The sequence below is a fragment of the Scatophagus argus genome, chromosome 14, assembly GCF_020382885.2.
Source record: "Scatophagus argus isolate fScaArg1 chromosome 14, fScaArg1.pri, whole genome shotgun sequence".
Taxonomy (NCBI): domain Eukaryota; kingdom Metazoa; phylum Chordata; class Actinopteri; family Scatophagidae; genus Scatophagus; species Scatophagus argus.
In genome coordinates this window covers 13,963,480-13,982,882 of record NC_058506.1, presented here as the reverse complement: position 1 = coordinate 13,982,882, position 19,403 = coordinate 13,963,480, and the positions used below count along the sequence as shown (strand labels likewise).

The following is a 19,403-nucleotide window of genomic DNA, read 5'->3' as shown; positions in this document are numbered from 1 at the left end:
TAGCGGTGCAGATTTTACATCCAAACAAAAGCTATAAGCCTATAAAGTGTGTAGTTATCAGTTGTACATCTGATAAGCGACAACTATAATACTGCATGATTACAAGTTTTAAATATTTCTTCTGCAAGTGCTCTTAATGACCATGAACTAAAAACTGTCCCAGTGACTGTATGAAAGTACTGGATGTTCCTTGATCTAAAGTCAATTTAAGGCTTTAATATTGCGTAGGTCCCCCTTTGACGCCAAAACAGCCCTGACCCGTTGAGGCATGGACTCCACTAGACCTCTGAAGGTGTGCTGTGGTATCTGGCACCAAGCCGTCAGCAGTCGGTCCTGTAAGTCCTGCAAAGTGCGAGGTGGTGCCTCCAGGGATTGTGCTTGTTTTTCCAGCACATCCCACAGATGCTCGATTGGATTGAGATCTGGAGAATTTGGAGGCCAAGTCAACACGTCGAACTCGTTGTTGTGTTCCTCAAACCACTCCTGAACTACTTTTGCAGTGCGGCAGGGCGCATTGTCCTGCTGAAAGAGGCCACTGCCATCTGGGAATACCGTTTCCATGAAGGGGTGTACATGGTCAGCAACAATATTTAGGTAGGAGGTACAAGTCAAACCGGCATCCACATGAATGGCAGGACCCAAGGTTTCCCAACAGAACATTGCCCAAAGCATCACACTATCTCCACCGGCTTGCTCTGTTCCCACAGTGGATCCTGGTGTCTTGTCTTTCCCAAGTAAGCGGCGCACACACACCCGGCCATCCGCATGATCTAAGAGAAAACGTGACTGATCAGACCAGGCCACTTTCTTCCATTGCTCCGTGGTCCAGTTTTCATGCTCACGTGCCCATTGTAGGCGCTTCTGGTGGTGGACACGGGTCGGCATGGGCACCCTGACCAGTGTGCGTCTGCGCATCCCCATACGCAACAAACTGCGATGCACTGTGTGCTCTGACACCTTTCTGTCGGAACCAGCATTGACCTTTTCAGCAATCTGAGCTACAGTAGCACTTCTATTGGATCGGATAAGACGGGCCAGCCTTCGTTCCCCCCGTGCATCAATAAGCCTTGGTCGCCCATGACCCTGTCTGCGGTTCACCAGTTTTCCTTCCTTGGACCACTTTTGGTAGGTCTTGACCACTGCAGTCCGGGAACATCCCACAAGAGCTGCAGTTTTGGAGAGGCTGTAACCAAGTCGTCTAGCCATCACAATTCGGCCCTTGTCAAAGTCGCTCAGATCCTTACGCTTGCCCATTTTTTCACTGCAGTCAAGCCAACCTCCACTTCGAAAAGCATAGCCAAAATGGCCCCGCGTTGTTTTCCAGTGCGTGTATGTACGAGATATTAGGGTAATACAGTCAGAACTGATTTCACAATAAAAGCAATAATTCTGACAACTAGCATTTCAAAATTAAAGTCCTCTAAAATCTCATATCAATTATTTTTCTTCTAATTTCAGGCTGGTATTTAAAGAAAACTTCCTGTTTCCACAAACCAATTTCATCAGATTATGTTACATCAGAACTTCCTGTTACTGTTTGTTTTATTTGTATATTTATATATTTTTTAAACTTTATCTATTTATGTTTGTGTATTATTGAGTGATTGGGTGAAAAACTGAATTAATGGACTAACTGGTTATTATGCTAATGCATCGTATTTGGGGGGGATTTTATTGTGATTTTCGAAGTGAACTGGTTTGACTGCAGTTATCTTTTTCTCCCAACACATTAACTTCAAGGAGAAAATGTTTACTTGATACCTATTATATCCCACCATATATATATCCCACTGCCAGTTATCATTGTAAAGCGACAATCCGTGTTATTCACTTCACCTGTCAGTGGTCATAATGTTTTGGCTGATAGGTGTATAATATAACGTATTTGTATACATAAAATCAAATTAACGCCTGTGGGTATACGTTTTTAATAAAGTGGAACTCTTTATATCACACGGAACTAGTTTGTCGACGAACTCGTTTCCGTTGCGACGGTGAAATATGTCCGAGAGAGAAAATGTTAGCATTGGATTGAAGTTTGGAAGTTATGCTACTAGTTAACTCTTAACCTTGTATTTGCATATGCAACTATATACCCGAGTAAAAGCGAATTTATGTCAGCTAAAATTATCTTGACAAACATGAACGTTAGAGTGACGTCCTGGATGTTTACTGTGTGCTTGCTGGCAGTTGCAGGTAAGAAATCACACCTTTGAATTTCTGAACACACCAGAATGTGTTGTGTCAGTGTCAGCATGATCGAGACAAGTTTCCTCCTGACACACCTGCAGCAGATGAAATGCTGAATATACCAGGAGGAAAGATGTTAATGGGAACCAGTGCAGCTGATGGGAAAGATGGAGAGTCGCCCACCAAGGACGTTGAACTGAAGCCTTTTAAAATAGACAAATACCCGGTCACAAATGCCGATTTCAGGTATTAAATCTTCCGATATGGGAGAACCAATATTAGAGTTTTTGATAGTTAGTTGAATATAATATATTAAAGTGTCTGATTTGGTATTTATTCATCACAGAGACTTTGTGAGAGCACAGAAGTACAAAACTGAGGCTGAGACGTTTGGATGGAGTTTTGTGTTTCAAGACTTTGTGTCAGATGAGCTGAAGAGCAAAGTCACGCAGAGGATTGAGGTACTTGCCCTTACTTGAGTACTTGTACTTGAGTTGCTCCATTTTATGATACTTTATACCTCTTCTCCCCTACATTTCAGAGGGGAAATATAAATGTTTTACCAGCTGCAACTAGGGCTGATTGATCTGGACAGAAATAATATCATTATCTATTTCATTGCTGTGGCAATTTAATCATGATCCACACTCTATACTGTAACATCTTTTCACAGCTTTGAAATACTCTGTGGACCACAACCAGAATTCAACTAAGCCCATGAATTAAATTAAATAACTTTTACTTTTGCCTAATTTTCACATCTTTCTCACCCAGTCTGCTCCTTGGTGGTTACCTGTGGAACGAGTGTTTTGGAGACAGGTGAGGTCTTTGTTTTGTTATTTCTTTCATTGCCTCCCAGCATTCCTTCATTGCCTGCCTTTCACTCCTTTGACCCTCCACTGCTCAGCCCGCAGGACCTGGTTCAGGCATTCGGGAGCGCCTGGACTTCCCAGTGGTTCAGGTGAGCTGGAACGATGCTCAGGCCTTCTGCCGGTGGAAGGACAAGCGTCTGCCCACTGAGGAGGAGTGGGAGTGGGCTGCACGTGGGGGCCTGCAAGGTACACACTTTATACTCTGAAAGCGTAGAATGTACTTTATACTCTGTGCTGCCATAATAGAGTTTTGTTCCTATTTGAAAGATTGGTTGGGTTGCTGTCCTCTTATCTCTTTTGCGTGTTGTGTTCCAGGTCGGACTTATCCGTGGGGAAACAAATTCCAGGCCAACAGAAGCAACCTGTGGCAGGTAAGCCTACAACAGTAATGCATACTGTAGTAGCATTAGCACAGTATATTATCCTCACAGGATGTTTAAGTGAGGGATTCACAGATATATTTATGAATTAATTATGTGGGATGCGGTATATACACCGATCAGTCACAGCATTAATCATCTGTTTGCAATGCAGTGTTTTGCGGGGGAGCCTTTGTTTGTGGCAATCATATGAATGTTCTTTGACACACACCACCCACCGAAACATTATGGACCAAATACGCCCCCCCCCCCCCCCATGACAATGGATCATGTTTTATAACTGTTTTTTCTGTATTTCTGTAGGGATTGTTTCCAGATAGAGACACTGCAGAAGATGGTTACCATGGAGTCTCTCCTGTCACAGCGTTCCCTCCCCAGAACAGTTATGGTAATTGTCCCTTATTTAAAGTAAAAAACAGAAAAAAGAGGTGATATAAGATTAGAAACGGAGATGTAATTAGTTAAAAACATTAGACAGAAAAGGATGTTACAGACATTTATTAAAACCAGTCTAACGTAGATTGCTTTACTTCGTCATCTGATAAGTCTGATGATTCTCACTGTGCGCTTCGTAATATTAAAAGGAATGATGTTGATTCTTCCCACAGGACTCTACGACATGATGGGAAACACATGGGAATGGACATCCACGCCCTTTCCAGGAGCACAACCAATGTATGTGCTGCGTGGTGCCTCCTGGATTGACACAGTGGATGGTTCAGCTAATCATAAGGCACGAATCACAACCAGGTGAGTTGTTAAAAAAAAGAGAGAGAGAGAAGAAATGCAACTGTACTACAGTCCGAGCTGACTGATACTGTGTCCTGCAGGATGGGAAACACTCCTGACTCGGCTTCTGATAACCTGGGATTCAGGTGTGCTGCCAGTGATGGACAGAAACAAGGGAAGAAAAAAGACAAAACTGAACTTTAGCAGCAAACAGGAAGTCAAAAATATTAAGTGAAAGACAGTAATGTTCATTCGAACAAGTGGTAAGTCAAGTTATTAATGGATCTGACGACTCTGAAGTTAGTGAAGAACAAGAAAAAATAAGGGACCAATTAAATATTAATGACTAACATTGAATATTAATATGATTGTGCTGACAGGAAGGTGAGAGCGTCGCAACAAAATATTTCTCCTGTGGAGAACTTTGTTTTTAATGAATTTAAAGAATCAACACAATAATATTAGCACCTAACATTCCAGAAATAAATAATTTTCCCAAAAAAAGGTTCCTTGTTGCTGTTTTTCCATAATATAGTTCACACCCCAAAACAATGAAAGTCTCCCGTCCATAACTTTACAGGCATGACTTGAAGAAATGGGACACTCTGTCAGCATTGGTCGTCCTCGTGCTACATACTGGGATCCAGCTTTTGTTGTGGTTTTTATGTGACTGGAGAGTAAATCGGTCCTTTGGTTTAGTCACGGCCTCCCATAATCCTGTCTTTGTCTTTCTGTTTAGTTTCTCATCACGAGTGGCTGGCTGAGTGTTTGTTCGGACCGATTCTGTTGGCCACCGCAGATAAGAAGTTTTATAACCAATCCAGTCTTGTTAAAGTACAAACGAACTGTATAAAGGCAAGCCTTGTGTCTTTTCTCCAGAAATATATATTATGTAAGTGGAGTAAAATGTGTTTTCATGTTTTAATTACCAAATATTTATTCAAAGCATAATTAGAGATGGCAGTTTAGGTTTTGTAACACACAGTAAGTGGACAGTGTTATAAATTGTAAATGGGCAAGCTGGGACTTTGAGATGCAGTCTTTTGAAAAAGGGAAAATTATGCACAACTGCTTTACATTCGACTCGTTTCTGTTTTTAGCTTGTCATTAACATATCTGAACATCACCTCATTTTCACTAAACACCTCCACAGTACATGTTTGAAGCCCGTGCAGTGTTTCCTATGAAACTCATCCCCTTATTTTGCTCTAGAGATGTAGTTCATATGATAATAGCACAATACTAATCTAATTTGTTCAATACCTAGAAAACCTTAAGCTTTCAAAACAACATTTTCCTTCTTCTGTAGAAAATAAACAAATTGTTGTTTTTATACTTTCAATAGATCCTTGTGTGGAAGACAAAGGAAAGCCACAGTCAGCCAGTCAGTGAGATTTACAGGTGCTGGGAATTTTGTTTCCTTTGGACGTATAGCTTTCCTGTAAAGACTACCTACCTGAATGGTTTCATATGAGAGCAGTGACCTACTTCCTGCAAGAGTGTGCAGAGTGTGCAAAGTATGCAGCACAACAAATTCAGTCCACAGCTTCAAGAGTTATCAGGTATAAAGCTGGCAGAGCATCAAGAGGTCCTCTGGAATAAGGAAATTACGAGGAACAAGCTGTTACTGAAAGTCTCAACTCACACCTGCCTGAAAATAATCAGATCCAGGTCCTGCTTGTGCTGCCTGCAACACAAACATATCGCCATGTATTCACTAATAAGGAAGATATGATGTGTCACTGACTCATCGTGTGTATGTGGGAGGTTTGTCACCAAAAATTACCCTCTTAACATAACTGCATGACTAAATCTGGTGATTTCCCTAAAACAGTTCAGATCGCAGGATTTGACTGTGCAAGTTTTTTGCTGATCAGATAAGGAGAGAAGATAGTGTTGAACTTAACTACAAATTTAAGGTGCTTGTACCTTACTCAAGTATTTGCAACTTTTGTGCAGTTTTATACTTTTACACCCCACCACCTCTGAGGCAAATAGTGTACTTTCTATTCCACCACTACGTTTATTTGACAGCTGTAGTTACTTTTCCCTCACTGTGCGATGAAAACAATTCATCTCCATATTTGGTGAGTTTTCAATGTGACTTCTGTTGATAAACTGGAGGCTGAAAAGCCGCCTTCTTGCCCTCTTTGGCTTCCGTACAGCATGTGAATACCTCTTTCACTCCTGAGAATCGCGGTGCCTTTAATTCTTGCACTTGCCACCGCGTCCAGCCCTCAGCTCTTTGTGCGTGAGCGGTTTAAATCAGGTGTCGTGCGTCAAGCCTGAATAATGTGAGTCCAAAAAAATAAAAAAAATCCCTCCTCCCTTTGTTCCCCTGCAGTGGTTGTCGCCGTGTGTTTGCGCGTCATGTGTTTGTGTAATGACTGGAAAGAAGGAAGAAAACCCAGACGGGCCACATGCGGCCACAGCTTCGGTGACATCACATCATGTCAAGTCACGTCCCCTGCGAGGACGCACAGGAAAAACTCGTTTGGAGACATTCTGTTTGTCATCCTCCCTCCTGCTTGTTTTTCTGTCTTCCTCTTGCTCTTTCATGCTTTCAAAGAACCAAGCCGAATCTTCAGGTGGTTTAACCGATTCTGCCTCTGCCAACCTCTGATTATGGACTACACTCAGTCCTTCTCGGCCCTCAATGAGAGGCTGAGACCCAGAATCAACGCCTCCAGTGAAAGGCTCTACTCCACCCTGAACAGGCTGGAGGGCAGACAGTGGAGTTCACTCAGGAGCTCACACTCATCGTGCCGACCTTCAGTCCTGCCAGCAGAACAAGAACCCAAAGTCTCCGTGACTGTAACAGAACCAGAGGATCCCGAGGAGCCTGAAGATGATGCAGAGCAGGAGGATTCGGATCACCTGGAAGAAGGACAAAGTGCTGGTCCGCTGAACTCGTGCCTCGTCGCGGGACTCAATTTAAAAGATGTCGGTGAGGACGAGCTGGCTAACGAGGACGGCAGCGCCTCACCGTCTGTGGAGAAGGACACCCCAGGTGAGTCCTCGCAGCCAGCAGCCGCTGAAGGTGGGAGCCCCTTCCAGAGGAGCTACGTGGACGGGACTTTACCAGACCTGATCAGGAGCGGCAGGGCGCTCGGCAGACGCCGGACGCTGGGACATGTCTCAGACACGGTGGGATAACACTCTGTATATGTCTGTCTGTTTAGACTGAGACAGAGTTGGTGAAACAGGCTTGTCAAACAGTATGGACATGTTAGAGAGGAGACGTGTGTCTGCGGTCTGTCACTCAGGAGCAAAGCTGTCCCTCAGCATAATGAATCATGATCAAAACCAGTCTGGGTGCAGTGAACCTCAGCTTCTGGGTGAACATCTTGATTTTGCATGAGGGCTTGATTTGTAGCTGTGAGTGTAAAGATGGAAACAATGTCTGCAGAGAATACTTTGTACCTCATACTTCATGTTAATCATTCCTCAAGTTATCACCGCACGTCTTTTGAGGGTGTTTCTGTGAATGAGCTCATTTGTACATATTTACACGGTTCGTAAGTGTTGACTGAATAACATCCCGGCTGGTAAAACTGGATTTCTTGTCTGCGATTTCACACAAGGATCAAGATTAGAAGTTTCTGTTTACGTTAGGTAAAAATGTCATGAGGTTGCACATTCTGTGTGCTGGACTACAGTCATCTACACAGCAAACAAGTGGTTGTTCAAATGCACTGATGGGATATTTACTGTTTACAGCTTAAAGAAGTGCGCAGAGAGGTGGAGCTGTCTCGGAGACGAAGCATCAAGCTTAAGGCCCAGGTGGACAAACTGCAGGAGAGCAGAGAGGGACTGGGATGGAGCCAGCACAGAGAGAGGGTAAAGGTCACCCAGGCACAGCACCAGGACAAGGTGTGCTTCTGCACAACTCTGCAGGATTGTCATGCTTTGTTTCTCTATATTCCAGGTCACAGAGGAGGTTCTGTCCGTTTTGAGGCTCCTGCGCCCGCTGACCGAGCCAGAGTCCAGCCCACCTGAACCCTCTCCTGGGGACAACCAACTGGACGATGCCCTGGCGCAGCTGCAGGCTGTGGCCCGTACACTGGCAATCAGCCACACCAAAGAGGTAAAGGCGACACCTGCGCTCACATAAACCTTCTGACCCTGATCACACCCCCGCAATCTCAATATGAGTTTGTTTTAGTGGGCATGTTACCTGGAAGAATGTTTGCTTTCCACATAAGAGTTGAAATAAAGCTAAGGCGGCTAACCCTGTACACGTTAACACAAGAGACCTGCCTTCTCCTGCAAATGATAAGAGACTCACTTATATATTTTCTGGGAATGCAGCAAGGAATTCATGTTGTCAAAGGCAGTCGACGCTGAGGCCTGCACAGAGGTACACTTGCCTCGTGAATCATCCTCTTTCATTGTTTCCCTGGCAGACCATTAGGTGTTAAAGCTCAGCTATGTGGCCTGACAAGTTTACAAATGACACTTATCGGTGATCTGAGTATTCTGGTATGTCAGAGAAAGTCACAAGGTGTGTGACTGACGACGGGGACGAGACCAGAATCCTGTCAGAAGTCAGATTTAACAAAAAAAAAGAGTGAAGCATGTGACATAAAGCATAACCTGCCTCTCCTGCTCGTTCATCCAAAAGGTCAAAGCCGGAAAAGGGCCAGAGGAGAGCGCTATTCTCCAGCAGGCGCTGTACGACAGAGACGAGGCCATAGAGAAGTGAGTGCGCACAGTCACGCTCACCTCTGCTCTAAATGACGAATGAATCAAGATTTAAATGGGGAAAAAAAAATAGGAAGCTGAAAGACGTGCGTCTATTTTGAGGAACGTGTCATTCTTTTTGTTCTCGCCGCGCAGGAAGAAGGCGATGGAGGCCGAGCTGCTGCGGAGTAAAACCGAGATGATGTCGCTGAACAACCAGCTGCTGGAGGCTGTGCAGAAACGTCTTGAGCTGTCACTGGAGCTCGAGGCCTGGAAGGTAAACCTGAGACGTGTTTAATGTTTAACAGAGATAAAACAATAGTGAATAAAGTGAAAAAGGGAAGGCTGTGAATTAAAATAGAAATGAAAATATGGATTCAAACTGAGCAAAAATGGAGTGGGTGGGAAAATTTAAACACGCGTGACTTAGTCTAAGAAGTCGAGAAGAATTAGGACAGAAACTGCACACACCGAGACACACAAAAAAACACACCTAATTAGTGTTGTGTACACACGTGTACTTTCATAGCACAGAATGTGTTCAGTCATAAAAGATCCAATTAAAAATCACACATACTACACTCACCAGCTGGTATCCTGCTGAGCACCTGGCTGCCTGCAGCCTCAAACTGCACTTTACGAATGTTGTTTACTGGTGAGAGCAGCAGTTTGCTTCAGCTGTACGCACAAAATCCACACTGATTTCACCTAAAGTCCTGTTAAGTGTTTTATGTTTGCATGCTTTAGAGTCCCAGTGACTTTTTTTGGTGTGTGTGATTAACAATAAAATGTTCAGATCTTATGAGACTGCACATTTGCAGAAAGTGTTGGCCATTTAGAGCTAAAATATTGTCAGCTTTACTGCTACAACGTTTATATTGCTGAAACCTCCTCTGAATACGATTCTCATCTTAAATATTACTTCTTACATACTTCTGGTGGGTATACGTGTATACTAGAGTGTGAGGACTGATGAGACAACTTATTTTCTCGGAAAATAATTTTCAAAGTTTACCTGCAATGTCTCATTGAAGTGTGAAAAAATGTTAAAAAGCTGGATTCATTATGTTTAAAGCCCTCTTCAGCCCCATTTCTCTGGAGATTTGTCTTAGCTGTATTTTATTTCTAGTTAAGTTTTCAGACCCTTTTGTCTCTGTAGCTTCATACTTTCTTTCAGTCATACAATGGTCACAATTTCTTTTTTCTTTGTAGACGGTCTGTTGTTTTGTTGAATTCCTTAGAGGCTGCTTAGACCGTGGGGGTCGATCTCATGTTTCACTTTTAAGTATTTCCTTTGCGTCATCCCCTCAGTATCCCTGAACTGGTACCATTTGTTTCACCAATACTAAAGAGCTAAATCATAAAGCTGGTGATTTGGTGTAATCTAAAATAAACCATAATAAATAATAACTTTCATAATAGTAAGAGGTAACACTTGACCACTAATCTCCATAATATTGTTCAATAATATCCATATTGTGTGTTTCTCATAACTGAATACTGATCCTATTGGCTAGTTGACTGTGGTGTGAGACAATTAAGCCCTGAAACGGTGATTCACTGTGCACACTAAACCCATCATTTGTGGCTATTTTTAAATTAATTTTGCAATAGATGACAGAAATACATATTTGGATTAAGTAAAAACTAAATGATGCTCTCTTAACCTTTTAAAAAAAAGAAAAAAACTCCCTCTCTGTATTAAAACAATCATCATCCCTCCCATCCTTTTCTGGCCACCCGTCCCCTTCTGTATTACTGTGAGAGCAGCCCTGTCAAAGCTCAGTGTTTTCTTTTTAAGTCCCTATTTGTTCTGCTCTGATGACCTGTTTGTGTTCCTTGCCTCAGGAGGACGTTCAGCTGATTCTCGAGCAGCAGCTGCAAATTCAGCAGCAGGCGGAGCAGGCCCAGAAGAAGCTGCCCCGCCTGGGCATCCTGAGGAGACATAACAAACCACCCATCCAGCGGCCATCCAACATCCCTTCGTCTACGCCGACCCCGCCTACGACCAACTCGAGCCAGATCTTCATCTCCAGATCTGCGGTTTCTGCTGCTCCGACTTCCAGCGCGTCTTCTTCTACGGGCACCCTGCGCTGGAGGGACAAGCTGAGGAGGGGCAGGACCGGTCGTCAAGGAGGCCAGGATGCAGCGGGGCAGGATTCAGAGTGGGGAGGGGGTGACAGCGGCTTCCAGGTGGTATCACTCGATTAAAGCGGTGATGACTTTGCACTCTGAGTACACATTCATTCTGATGAAGAACAGTATGGAGTCCCCCTCCAGTCAGAAACGTGTCCTTATTGTCACTTGGATGTTTGAGCTTCGCTGTGCAGAACAACACTTGTGCTGGGTGTGACACGAGAACTGTTTTCACATTGATTTTTTGTGAGATCACAGGTAGATTTGAACCAGCTGGGGTTTAATATGCAGCTTACAGCTCTGCACATATATGCAGAGAATGGATTTTTCACTGCATTAGGAGACATCCAGCAGCTCCAAGTGAACAGGAGGAAGGAAGAAAGGAATTTCACCTTTTTTGTGGAATAACCATACAGGATACTAATTATTATTCCAAGTTGAGCACGTTTTTTTTTTTTTGTTTTGTTTGTTTGTTTTGTTTTCTGTCTTAGAACATGTATGGAAGGGCTCTTTAAGTATTCTCAGGAAAGCATGCTTTGACTTACTTACAGTATGTATGAAATGATCATGAACGAGCCATGTAGTTTCTTTAATGTTAGTTGCCATGTTGTAAATAAATTCTGTTCTTATGTAGAAAAACAAAAGTTCCTTCAGATCTCCTGCTGTTTATTTTGTGAGACACTACATCATTTTGGATCCTTCACTGATTGCACCTTTGCATGTTGCGAGACTCAAATGAAAAAGAATAAACTGTTGCAGATTTTTGCTATTTTATTGAATAATATTAGTTTGTACATTTTCAATAATATATAATCCACTCCTATATGCATCTCCAAACATTTAAAATTTATATACGGCATTATCTAGAATGAGTACCACCATTGTGGCAACATGTTCAACAAACTGAGACGCATATAGCACAGCAAAGTTACACCTGATGACAAGAGAAAAGGCATGCTCATTGTAAAACCATATACAATCCTGAAAAGATGATTTTCAGCTTTTTCAGTGTGAATGAATAAATTCACTTTTCCATACTGGTGACATCGAGTTCCTCCTCAACACGTTCTTGTCCCACTGCAATCCTACAGAAGCTCAAGCAGGGCCCTCATTCAAATGTCAACAATCTATTCATATTATGTGACGAGACAAATCTGCCCTTTGGCTGAGCAGGACGGGGGGGGCTTCTCTACTAACTGGAGCTTTACATAAAGAAGAAAAAATAAGGAGAGTTTCACTCAACTTAGGTCTGGTGTATCAAGCCTTTCAGACTTCTGCATTCACATCAAACAAACACAAAACAGTGATTGTAGTAAACATCTAGTGCCACGAAGGGATACTCCCTCACCTGTTTAGATTCTTTGTGGGAAAGAAGACAAAACAAAACAAAAAAAAAAGTCACGCAGACCTGGCAACCCAGCTGCCAATCTAAAATCTGTCAGTTATTATTGTAGATTTTTTTCTTTTTATCAAGTTTTTACAGAAATGGAAAAAGAGCTCTCGAGAAAAGAGGCACATACAAATTTACAACACCCTGCTTATTCATACAGATGGCAGTTTCACTACAGTGGACTGTACTGTTCAAACCCATTGAAACAGAAATGATATTAACACTGTCACGGTTAGATAACAACATACATTGTTGCAGCATATATCTGTGAGACACTCATATAGCCTTGCACCTTAGTCATAAAGATAAGTGAGATACGGATAATAAATCTGTAAAACGTGTTTCATCAGAACACTGATCAGACTGACCAAATACAAATACACAACAACATTACCGCGGCTTATCGCCAGACAGACACGAGAATAGTATGAGTGTACGATAATTAGCATATCCAGTTGTAACCTGAGATGTTCAGGAAACAGATTGGGAATACTGCATTTTGAGGGTTTCAGCTTGGTTTTCATAGAGGGTTATGTTGGCATAAAAATATAACCAGCGCTTATGATGACCTGGAATTGTGACAAAGTAACCAACGTGTAAATCCTCATCTCTGACATACAGCAGACACACAGAGGGAGAGGATATGAGAAACAAAATTCCAGACCAAAACATTGAATATATCACTATTATTAACATTAAAATAAGTTTCCACAACAAACTATCTGTACACATAAGGTCTGTATTACAGCCTTTTTGCAGTGCTCCGAACTCCTGTCACACGATACCAAACTCACTAATGCAAACAATTTTTGCTTTGCACATTCTTCATTTTTCTCCAAGAAGTCCTTCTCATGAATAACAGCATTTGTTTCATTCCAGTGCTGTCAAAACTTTCATATCCCACTACTGAACTGCTGGTCCACTTAATCAATCCTAGACTGTACTTGACTTAAAGCCACTTTTCTGTTATACTGGCATATATGTTTCAACATAAAGAAAGCGAGCACTGTGCAAATGAGTTTCTTTGGGTTAATACATCACCTCCAAAACAGCCCCATTATGTTACACTGGAGATATTTTCCTTTCTATTTTCTAGATACTAATCAAAAAAAAAAAATCAATGAAAACACAACTAGAAACCAGCCAATCGAGGAACCCTATCTGCTTGCCAGATAAATTACACAAAAGAGAAGTTCATCTTCACTGCACTAAGTTTGTTTGAGGGTAAGAAGTGATCGTCGTAAAAGGGTGAGTTTGGTCCAGTGTTGGCATCTGTTAGCATCATTAATGACTACACTCGCTGAAGCTGCTGAATTCTAACCTTCATTCTCAGTGACGGGACGCTCAGAGTCGCTGAGCATCAAAAGAGTTCTGCAGCGCTGGGCAGGAGGCAGCTAGGACTGAAGGAAGGAGATGATGGAGCTGATGAAATCTAACGGCTTATCTGCGTGGATCCAGTGGCTCGCGTCTGGAATATACTGGATGTCAGCATGAGGGAACAGCCTCTGGATTTCTGGGTAATCTTCGGAGCTGGATGAGGGGTGAAGACAGACAGAGAGCAAGGAAGGAGAATATCGGGTAAAGATTGAGAGGTGTGAGATGCAAGGCTGGTGCGTTCACACGTTAAATGGTACATTCAGGGGAATTTGTACTTCCTATTTATGGCATATATTCAGTATAGAGTATTAAAATGACCATATTATCATATCATCATGAAGATGATGCTAATAGTCATTAGCTAACTTTTTTCTTTTTTTCCAGTTATTTTGATTTCACGGTTTCATTTTTTGTTATTGTTTTTAATCGTGTTGTCATGTTTTTAAATTCACCTTTGTATATTTTATTTCATTTTATCATTGATGGTAGTTGCATGACAGTTAGTTATTTGTTATTTTCTTTCTTACTGTTTTGTATTTGCAATCACACTATGACTCCTTATTTGCTTGCATGTACACCTCCTCAAGGGGTTGTGGAATACAGAAAAGGCTTTTTAAGGACAATTACTGCAAATAAGCTTTACCTATAAGAAATCAGAAATCAGAAAAGACTTTATTGCCATTGTAAGTGAAGAGGTTTCACATTACTAGGAATTTGTCTTGGTGATTGGTGCATGCATAGAACGTAACAAGTAACATATAATAGAAGAATAAAATAAAATAAAACTAAAATAGAATAAGGTAAAAAACAAAATAAAAGAAGGTAAGTAAAATAAATATGTTTCTGGAGGTAGTCCAAAAGTGAGGTAGTGCAGGGTGGAGTATATAAACAGTCTGTATGCATCTGTACTGTGATATACCTGATATAAGCCGAGCTGGCTCCACCCAAAAACAGTGTGGGTCCCTCATAGACAGTGTTAAAGCTGGGGAAGCTCATGATGTTGTCAAGGTGTGCTGAGATGGCCTCCAAGTTGACCCTCCAGGCATAGTGGCCATTCTGCTCCACCAGGTTAGTCAGCAGGAACTGACGCACTGAACGCTCCTGAGGGAAGGCAGGATTTAAATACAAACATTTTCAGGTTTGGAGTTTAAATCGTAGGGCTGATTACCTGAATACAGCTGACATATTCCAGTTTAAACCACTGAAATCAAAAAGGAGTCCTGACCTTGACCAAACCGCGCAGCTGATCCTCAGCCATCCGTCTGGCTGTCGAACGTGGGATGTCACTGGAAATCTTCATCTCCTGCATGGCCTGGATGTAATAACGGAAGTTGGTGCGAGTGGATGATTGGGCAGGACTGATGTCCACTACCACCAACCTCTCCACTAAACTAGGCTAAAAGAAGAGACAGATAGACTGGGGTTAAACAGACCGGAAAGGATATGTCATTGACAGAAAACCAATGACAAAATAGAAACAGGAGATCTAGGGTGGCATGAAGATCATTAAGCTCAGAGAGGGCAGAAATGTACATGACAAAGGTCTTCTGAACGCCTACCTGCATCAAGGCGGTCACCATGGCCGTTTTCCCGCCCATGCTGTGGCCGATGAGGACACATTTCTCGATGTGAAGCTGGGTGAGGAGGTGTTTCAAGTCATCGGACATCGCTTCATAGGTCAGCACCGGGTTGTGAGGGCTGTTGCCATGGTTACGGGCATCTACAGTCAGCACCTAACTGGACAAAGAACCGTTAGGACACTTGGAATGGGGGGGACGGAAAGAGACAACAGAGCAGAAAACAAACAAACAAAAAACCTTTCATGTCAGCTGTTTCCATTTTTTTGGCCCCAGCTCAGGTGAGTGACAGCACAAACAAAAGCTGTATTGTGCACATGGAATGATGAGTTTCTTCAAGCAAGCCAAGAGATTATCTGTCCCCATTCATTACAAAAGAACAGACTGCTGAGGAGTTGTATCAAATGACTTGCGGCACACCGGTTGACCGTACATTTCCATGCGTGCTTTTGTTTGAAGGCGCGCGTCAGGATGCTGAGAAGAGACTCATGCACATAAAAATGAATTGCTTTTGATGTATTAACAGACATGGCTGAGGTCTTCATCACTGCATTACCTTTCGGCCTGTGCGCTGCACCAGGGACTTCGCTATCGAGTGGAAGTTAGATTTACTGCCAAAAAGGCCGTGGAGAAACACCAGGGGAGTGCTCTCTCCCTTCCCATCAAAGACATCATAGGTCAAGTTGACTGGGCTGTGGGGGGAAAAAGTGACTGATTAGTCTGAGTCTCTATGGTTGTGTTTGTGGTGAGTGTTATGCCACAACGCAGACAGGAAATGTAATAAATCTAAAGTAATAAAACTCTGCAAGTTACAAAAAATTTCAGAGTGAACATGAGGGTTGAATGCTGCATCTCCCAGTTAAAAAGAATTTACAGAGCACCTTGCTTTCATAATCTGACCCATGTCCCATTCAGACGGGACATCAGGGAATATTGCTCAAAGGGAAGAAGACTGTGGCAGGATTACTCAGTGATTTGTGACATATATGGTTAGAACTGTTTTGCTTCCACCTACTGGTATCACGTTAGGTAATCACACAAGTACAGACAGGTTTTTTTTCAGGTTTTATTTTTTTCTACCACTACAGACGTTAGCATAACGGTGTATGGCGAGAGAACCCAATTACATGCCCACATACGCAATGAAAAAAGCAATATAACAATTATTAAAACAGTCAGAATTGTGTGTCAGAAACACCAAGACAACCGTATAAATATTTTACATTGTTGTCTAATCTCTTAATTATTATTATGATTATTGTTCTGTTACTCAAAGTCTATAGAATGCAAACTTTGCGGTTAATAACGTGTTGCACTGCTCTTCACAAAGTCAGCACACATTCAGTTGCTTGCATTTGGTCCATCTGGCTAAATCCACTGCAGCCTGTTACACCAACACCTGCAAGAAATCTTACCTGAAGACTGAAAAGCGTGGAGCGAGTTGATCAAAAACCTAACAGTGTATCTGTAGGATTTATTACAGCGTTTGTGTTGTATTGGACAGCAGTCGTTTTAGCTAGGCTTAACGTTAGCTTAAAAAACTGGTAACTTTGCGCACATGTAACAAAACATAACATATACCAGATAAACACGGCAGGAGGGATCGTTTCATAACCGAGTAAGATAAAGCAGGACATAGATCCCCATATCTAAAATCCTCTTTGGTGATGATAGCTCAACTGCAGGTTAACCCTCTTGCTAACCAGACGCCTGAATGTCATTTATGTAAACTGTGCAAACTTAACGGTTAGTGCAGAAGAAAGGCACGACACGGTGACAAACTGTCACGGTTGAGTAACTGGCTGCTTCAAAAGAGAAATACTGGACTGTCATGTCCACCCAGCACCGCCGCAACATGCTACAGCGCAGGCAGACGTAGGGCATCAGTTAGCCGGGAAGCTAGCAGGGATACCTGGATGAGCTCGCTGTCCGGACTATGGGAGCCACCCCGCACAAATCCTGCTGTCCGGGGAATAAACGACACGACGGCCGGCCGCTCAGCAGTCCTCTCTGGATCAGGCGACAAAAAGCACTCATGGCAGCATATGCTCAGTCACCGGGTCGACAAACAGCATGTGCGTTTAAAATAACTGCCACAGTGACAGCAAAGACTCCGTGTGCGTGTACACACAGCGCCCCGGAGGTCGAGATTGAAGGGAACCAGTCCGTCAACAGCTGATTCTGCGTCATGACGTCAGACGCACATTAGAAGGTGTTTAATCCCTGAATTTGGTCTCGCAGGGGCCGAAAAACAAAAGGATTTCCGTGGAGCACCTTGTGAGTGAATATTTCCATTAAGAGCATTTTAAGCAGAAGTTTATTTCTACTTTAATTTCGTATGAATATTTTGTTTGACCCTACAGGACTGGCTGCAATATAAAGGTGCACACTGACATTGACTGTCAAAAGTTTGTTTATTCGCTGATAACGACACTCGTGTTTACTTTTCTTGACTTCATGTGACCACGTGGAATGCTCTCTGTTTCTGCCGTGAGAGCACGTACTTTGTATTTGGACAATAAAGTATAAGTAAAAGTAGCTACCAGAAGTACAAAATGCACACGTTGCTTTGTTGAGCCGCTAGGTGTCGCCACAGCGTCACAATGTGAACTAATTTTCTTAGAAGTTCTCCGACAAAGAATTTTCTCCTCGACATTTCATTCTCTACCCCAACAAAGTGAATTTCTTGCTGTACGGCATAGAGTTGCCTAAGTGTCTTATAGAGACATTTGTAAAAGACACCTTAATGCCATGACTGTTTTGATATGAGGACGTCTCCTACTTCAGCCTCTCTGTCACCTCAGAGAAAGCTAAAACAGCATGAGTTTTGTTGGAGACTACTGCTCTATTTTATACAGTTTTCCACTGCATGAATGTGGAGTTTACTGATGTGTGATACGTTTTAGTAGCTTACTTTTCTGTCTTTATTATGTCACGGGCGCTTCAGTGCTTTTGTCAAACAGAGTGGTTTGATTTGTACCTCAATTATTGTTGTTTTCATGCATGAATTGTAATTGTTTGTTATCAGTTCTAAACTTTACCGACCTAACATACATATAACTCAGTATGTATTTTAATAAATACTGAGGCACCCTTGAGTCTTAGAGGCACAGTAGTCCCAAAGGAGCTCAGTAAGGTATTAGGATAAAAGGAAATTTATTGTGTACAAGTGCTCTTCATCTCACACGGTACATGTCAGGGCTGTAAACTGTTTGTCGACCTGTTTGACCTCCCTCTTTCTATGTGGCTCAGGTTTGATGTGCGATCAGTGCAGCTGATTTTTCATCCTCGTGTTTGTGGTTCCTGTCATACACGGGAACGTAGAAATAAACCATCGCTTTATGGGCTTGGAAACGCTGGGCTTCCTTGCTGTGTCTCCAAACATTCATTGCTATGGGAGACATGTCTACGGGGACAAAGCACGCTGTGAGCTGTCGCCATAGTGATGGCATGAGACAGAGGCCTGTGGGAGGACGCCGTACAGACCGCACTGAGCCAAGGGAAGTGGCAGGCGAGTGTGCAGTTTTTTTTTGTTGTTATTCTGTTACACAAGTATCACTATCACCTTTCTGACGTTAACTGATTTTTTTCTCTAACAATGTTCTTCAATTGTCACCTTTTCATGTGCAGAAATTCAAGTTTAAAATACCGCCATTATTCCAGTTAATTTTTGAATTAACTGTTGAAAGGGACATTGTCTTTGGAAAATCACATCACGGTAGCAGATTTAGAGTTTATCCACATAATTAATACAGCTAATGCATTTAACATATTTATTTAATTCAGCCATTTAAATCTACATAGATACGTGCCAGGGAGGAAGAAGGGTAACTTGTTTACACAAAATCATCCCTAATGAAAAAATAATAATCGGAGATTCGGTAAAGATGGGTCAAATGAGACAAAACAAAGAAAATGTTGAACTGAATATGGAACTGAATCATTATCAGCATAGACACAGATCTTGCCTCCCTGAGTGCTGTGCTTGCTGAGTGTCCAGGGAGTTAACAAAAGCTCGTTTATCTAGTTTTTGTTTAACTCGAAGAAAATGAATGATGAGACATATCAT

At 42.4% G+C, this 19,403-nt stretch overlaps 3 protein-coding genes across 3 annotated transcripts; 2 read left to right on the top strand and 1 right to left on the bottom strand.

Moving 5' to 3' along the window:
• Positions 1 to 1,968: 1,968 nt before the first annotated feature.
• sumf2 (sulfatase modifying factor 2) lies at positions 1,969 to 5,021 on the top strand. Its single transcript, XM_046409968.1, has 9 exons — positions 1,969 to 2,196; positions 2,292 to 2,436; positions 2,537 to 2,651; positions 2,965 to 3,009; positions 3,098 to 3,248; positions 3,378 to 3,433; positions 3,746 to 3,830; positions 4,051 to 4,192; positions 4,273 to 5,021. Exons 1-9 carry the CDS (start codon positions 2,115 to 2,117, stop codon positions 4,373 to 4,375), a joined length of 924 nt encoding a protein of 307 aa, XP_046265924.1. The 5' UTR covers positions 1,969 to 2,114; the 3' UTR covers positions 4,376 to 5,021.
• A 1,329-nt stretch (positions 5,022 to 6,350) lies between these two features.
• bicdl2l (bicaudal-D-related protein 2-like) lies at positions 6,351 to 11,634 on the top strand. The gene is made up of 6 exons (XM_046409967.1): positions 6,351 to 7,318; positions 7,892 to 8,011; positions 8,100 to 8,258; positions 8,796 to 8,872; positions 9,011 to 9,131; positions 10,703 to 11,634. Exons 1-6 carry the CDS (start codon positions 6,542 to 6,544, stop codon positions 11,063 to 11,065), a joined length of 1,617 nt encoding a protein of 538 aa, XP_046265923.1. The 5' UTR covers positions 6,351 to 6,541; the 3' UTR covers positions 11,066 to 11,634.
• Positions 11,635 to 11,741: 107 nt separating this feature from the next.
• On the bottom strand, positions 11,742 to 17,506 carry abhd11 (abhydrolase domain containing 11). The gene is made up of 6 exons (XM_046409971.1): positions 17,247 to 17,506; positions 15,891 to 16,026; positions 15,317 to 15,490; positions 14,983 to 15,153; positions 14,677 to 14,858; positions 11,742 to 13,910 (listed from the first exon to the last, which is right to left on the bottom strand). The coding sequence occupies exons 1-6, from the start codon at positions 17,369 to 17,371 to the stop codon at positions 13,775 to 13,777; spliced, it is 924 nt and encodes a 307-aa protein (XP_046265927.1). The 5' UTR covers positions 17,372 to 17,506; the 3' UTR covers positions 11,742 to 13,774.
• Between the last annotated feature and the right edge of the window lie 1,897 nt (positions 17,507 to 19,403).

Coding starts and splice junctions, on each gene's coding strand:
- sumf2 (XM_046409968.1), top strand. CDS start 2,115: ATGTCAGCTAAAATTATCTTGACAAACATGAACGTTAGAGTGACGTCC. Junction 2,652..2,964: donor AAGTCACGCAGAGGATTGAG/GTACTTGCCCTT, acceptor TTTCTCACCCAG/TCTGCTCCTTGGTGGTTACC. Junction 3,831..4,050: donor CCCTCCCCAGAACAGTTATG/GTAATTGTCCCT, acceptor TTCTTCCCACAG/GACTCTACGACATGATGGGA.
- bicdl2l (XM_046409967.1), top strand. CDS start 6,542: ATGTGTTTGTGTAATGACTGGAAAGAAGGAAGAAAACCCAGACGGGCC. Junction 8,012..8,099: donor GGAGCCAGCACAGAGAGAGG/GTAAAGGTCACC, acceptor TCTATATTCCAG/GTCACAGAGGAGGTTCTGTC. Junction 9,132..10,702: donor TGGAGCTCGAGGCCTGGAAG/GTAAACCTGAGA, acceptor TCCTTGCCTCAG/GAGGACGTTCAGCTGATTCT.
- abhd11 (XM_046409971.1), bottom strand. CDS start 17,371: ATGAGTGCTTTTTGTCGCCTGATCCAGAGAGGACTGCTGAGCGGCCGG. Junction 16,027..17,246: donor CGGACAGCGAGCTCATCCAG/GTATCCCTGCTA, acceptor TTCCCCCCACAG/CCCAGTCAACTTGACCTATG. Junction 13,911..14,676: donor GCCAGCTCGGCTTATATCAG/GTATATCACAGT, acceptor CCCCTCATCCAG/CTCCGAAGATTACCCAGAAA.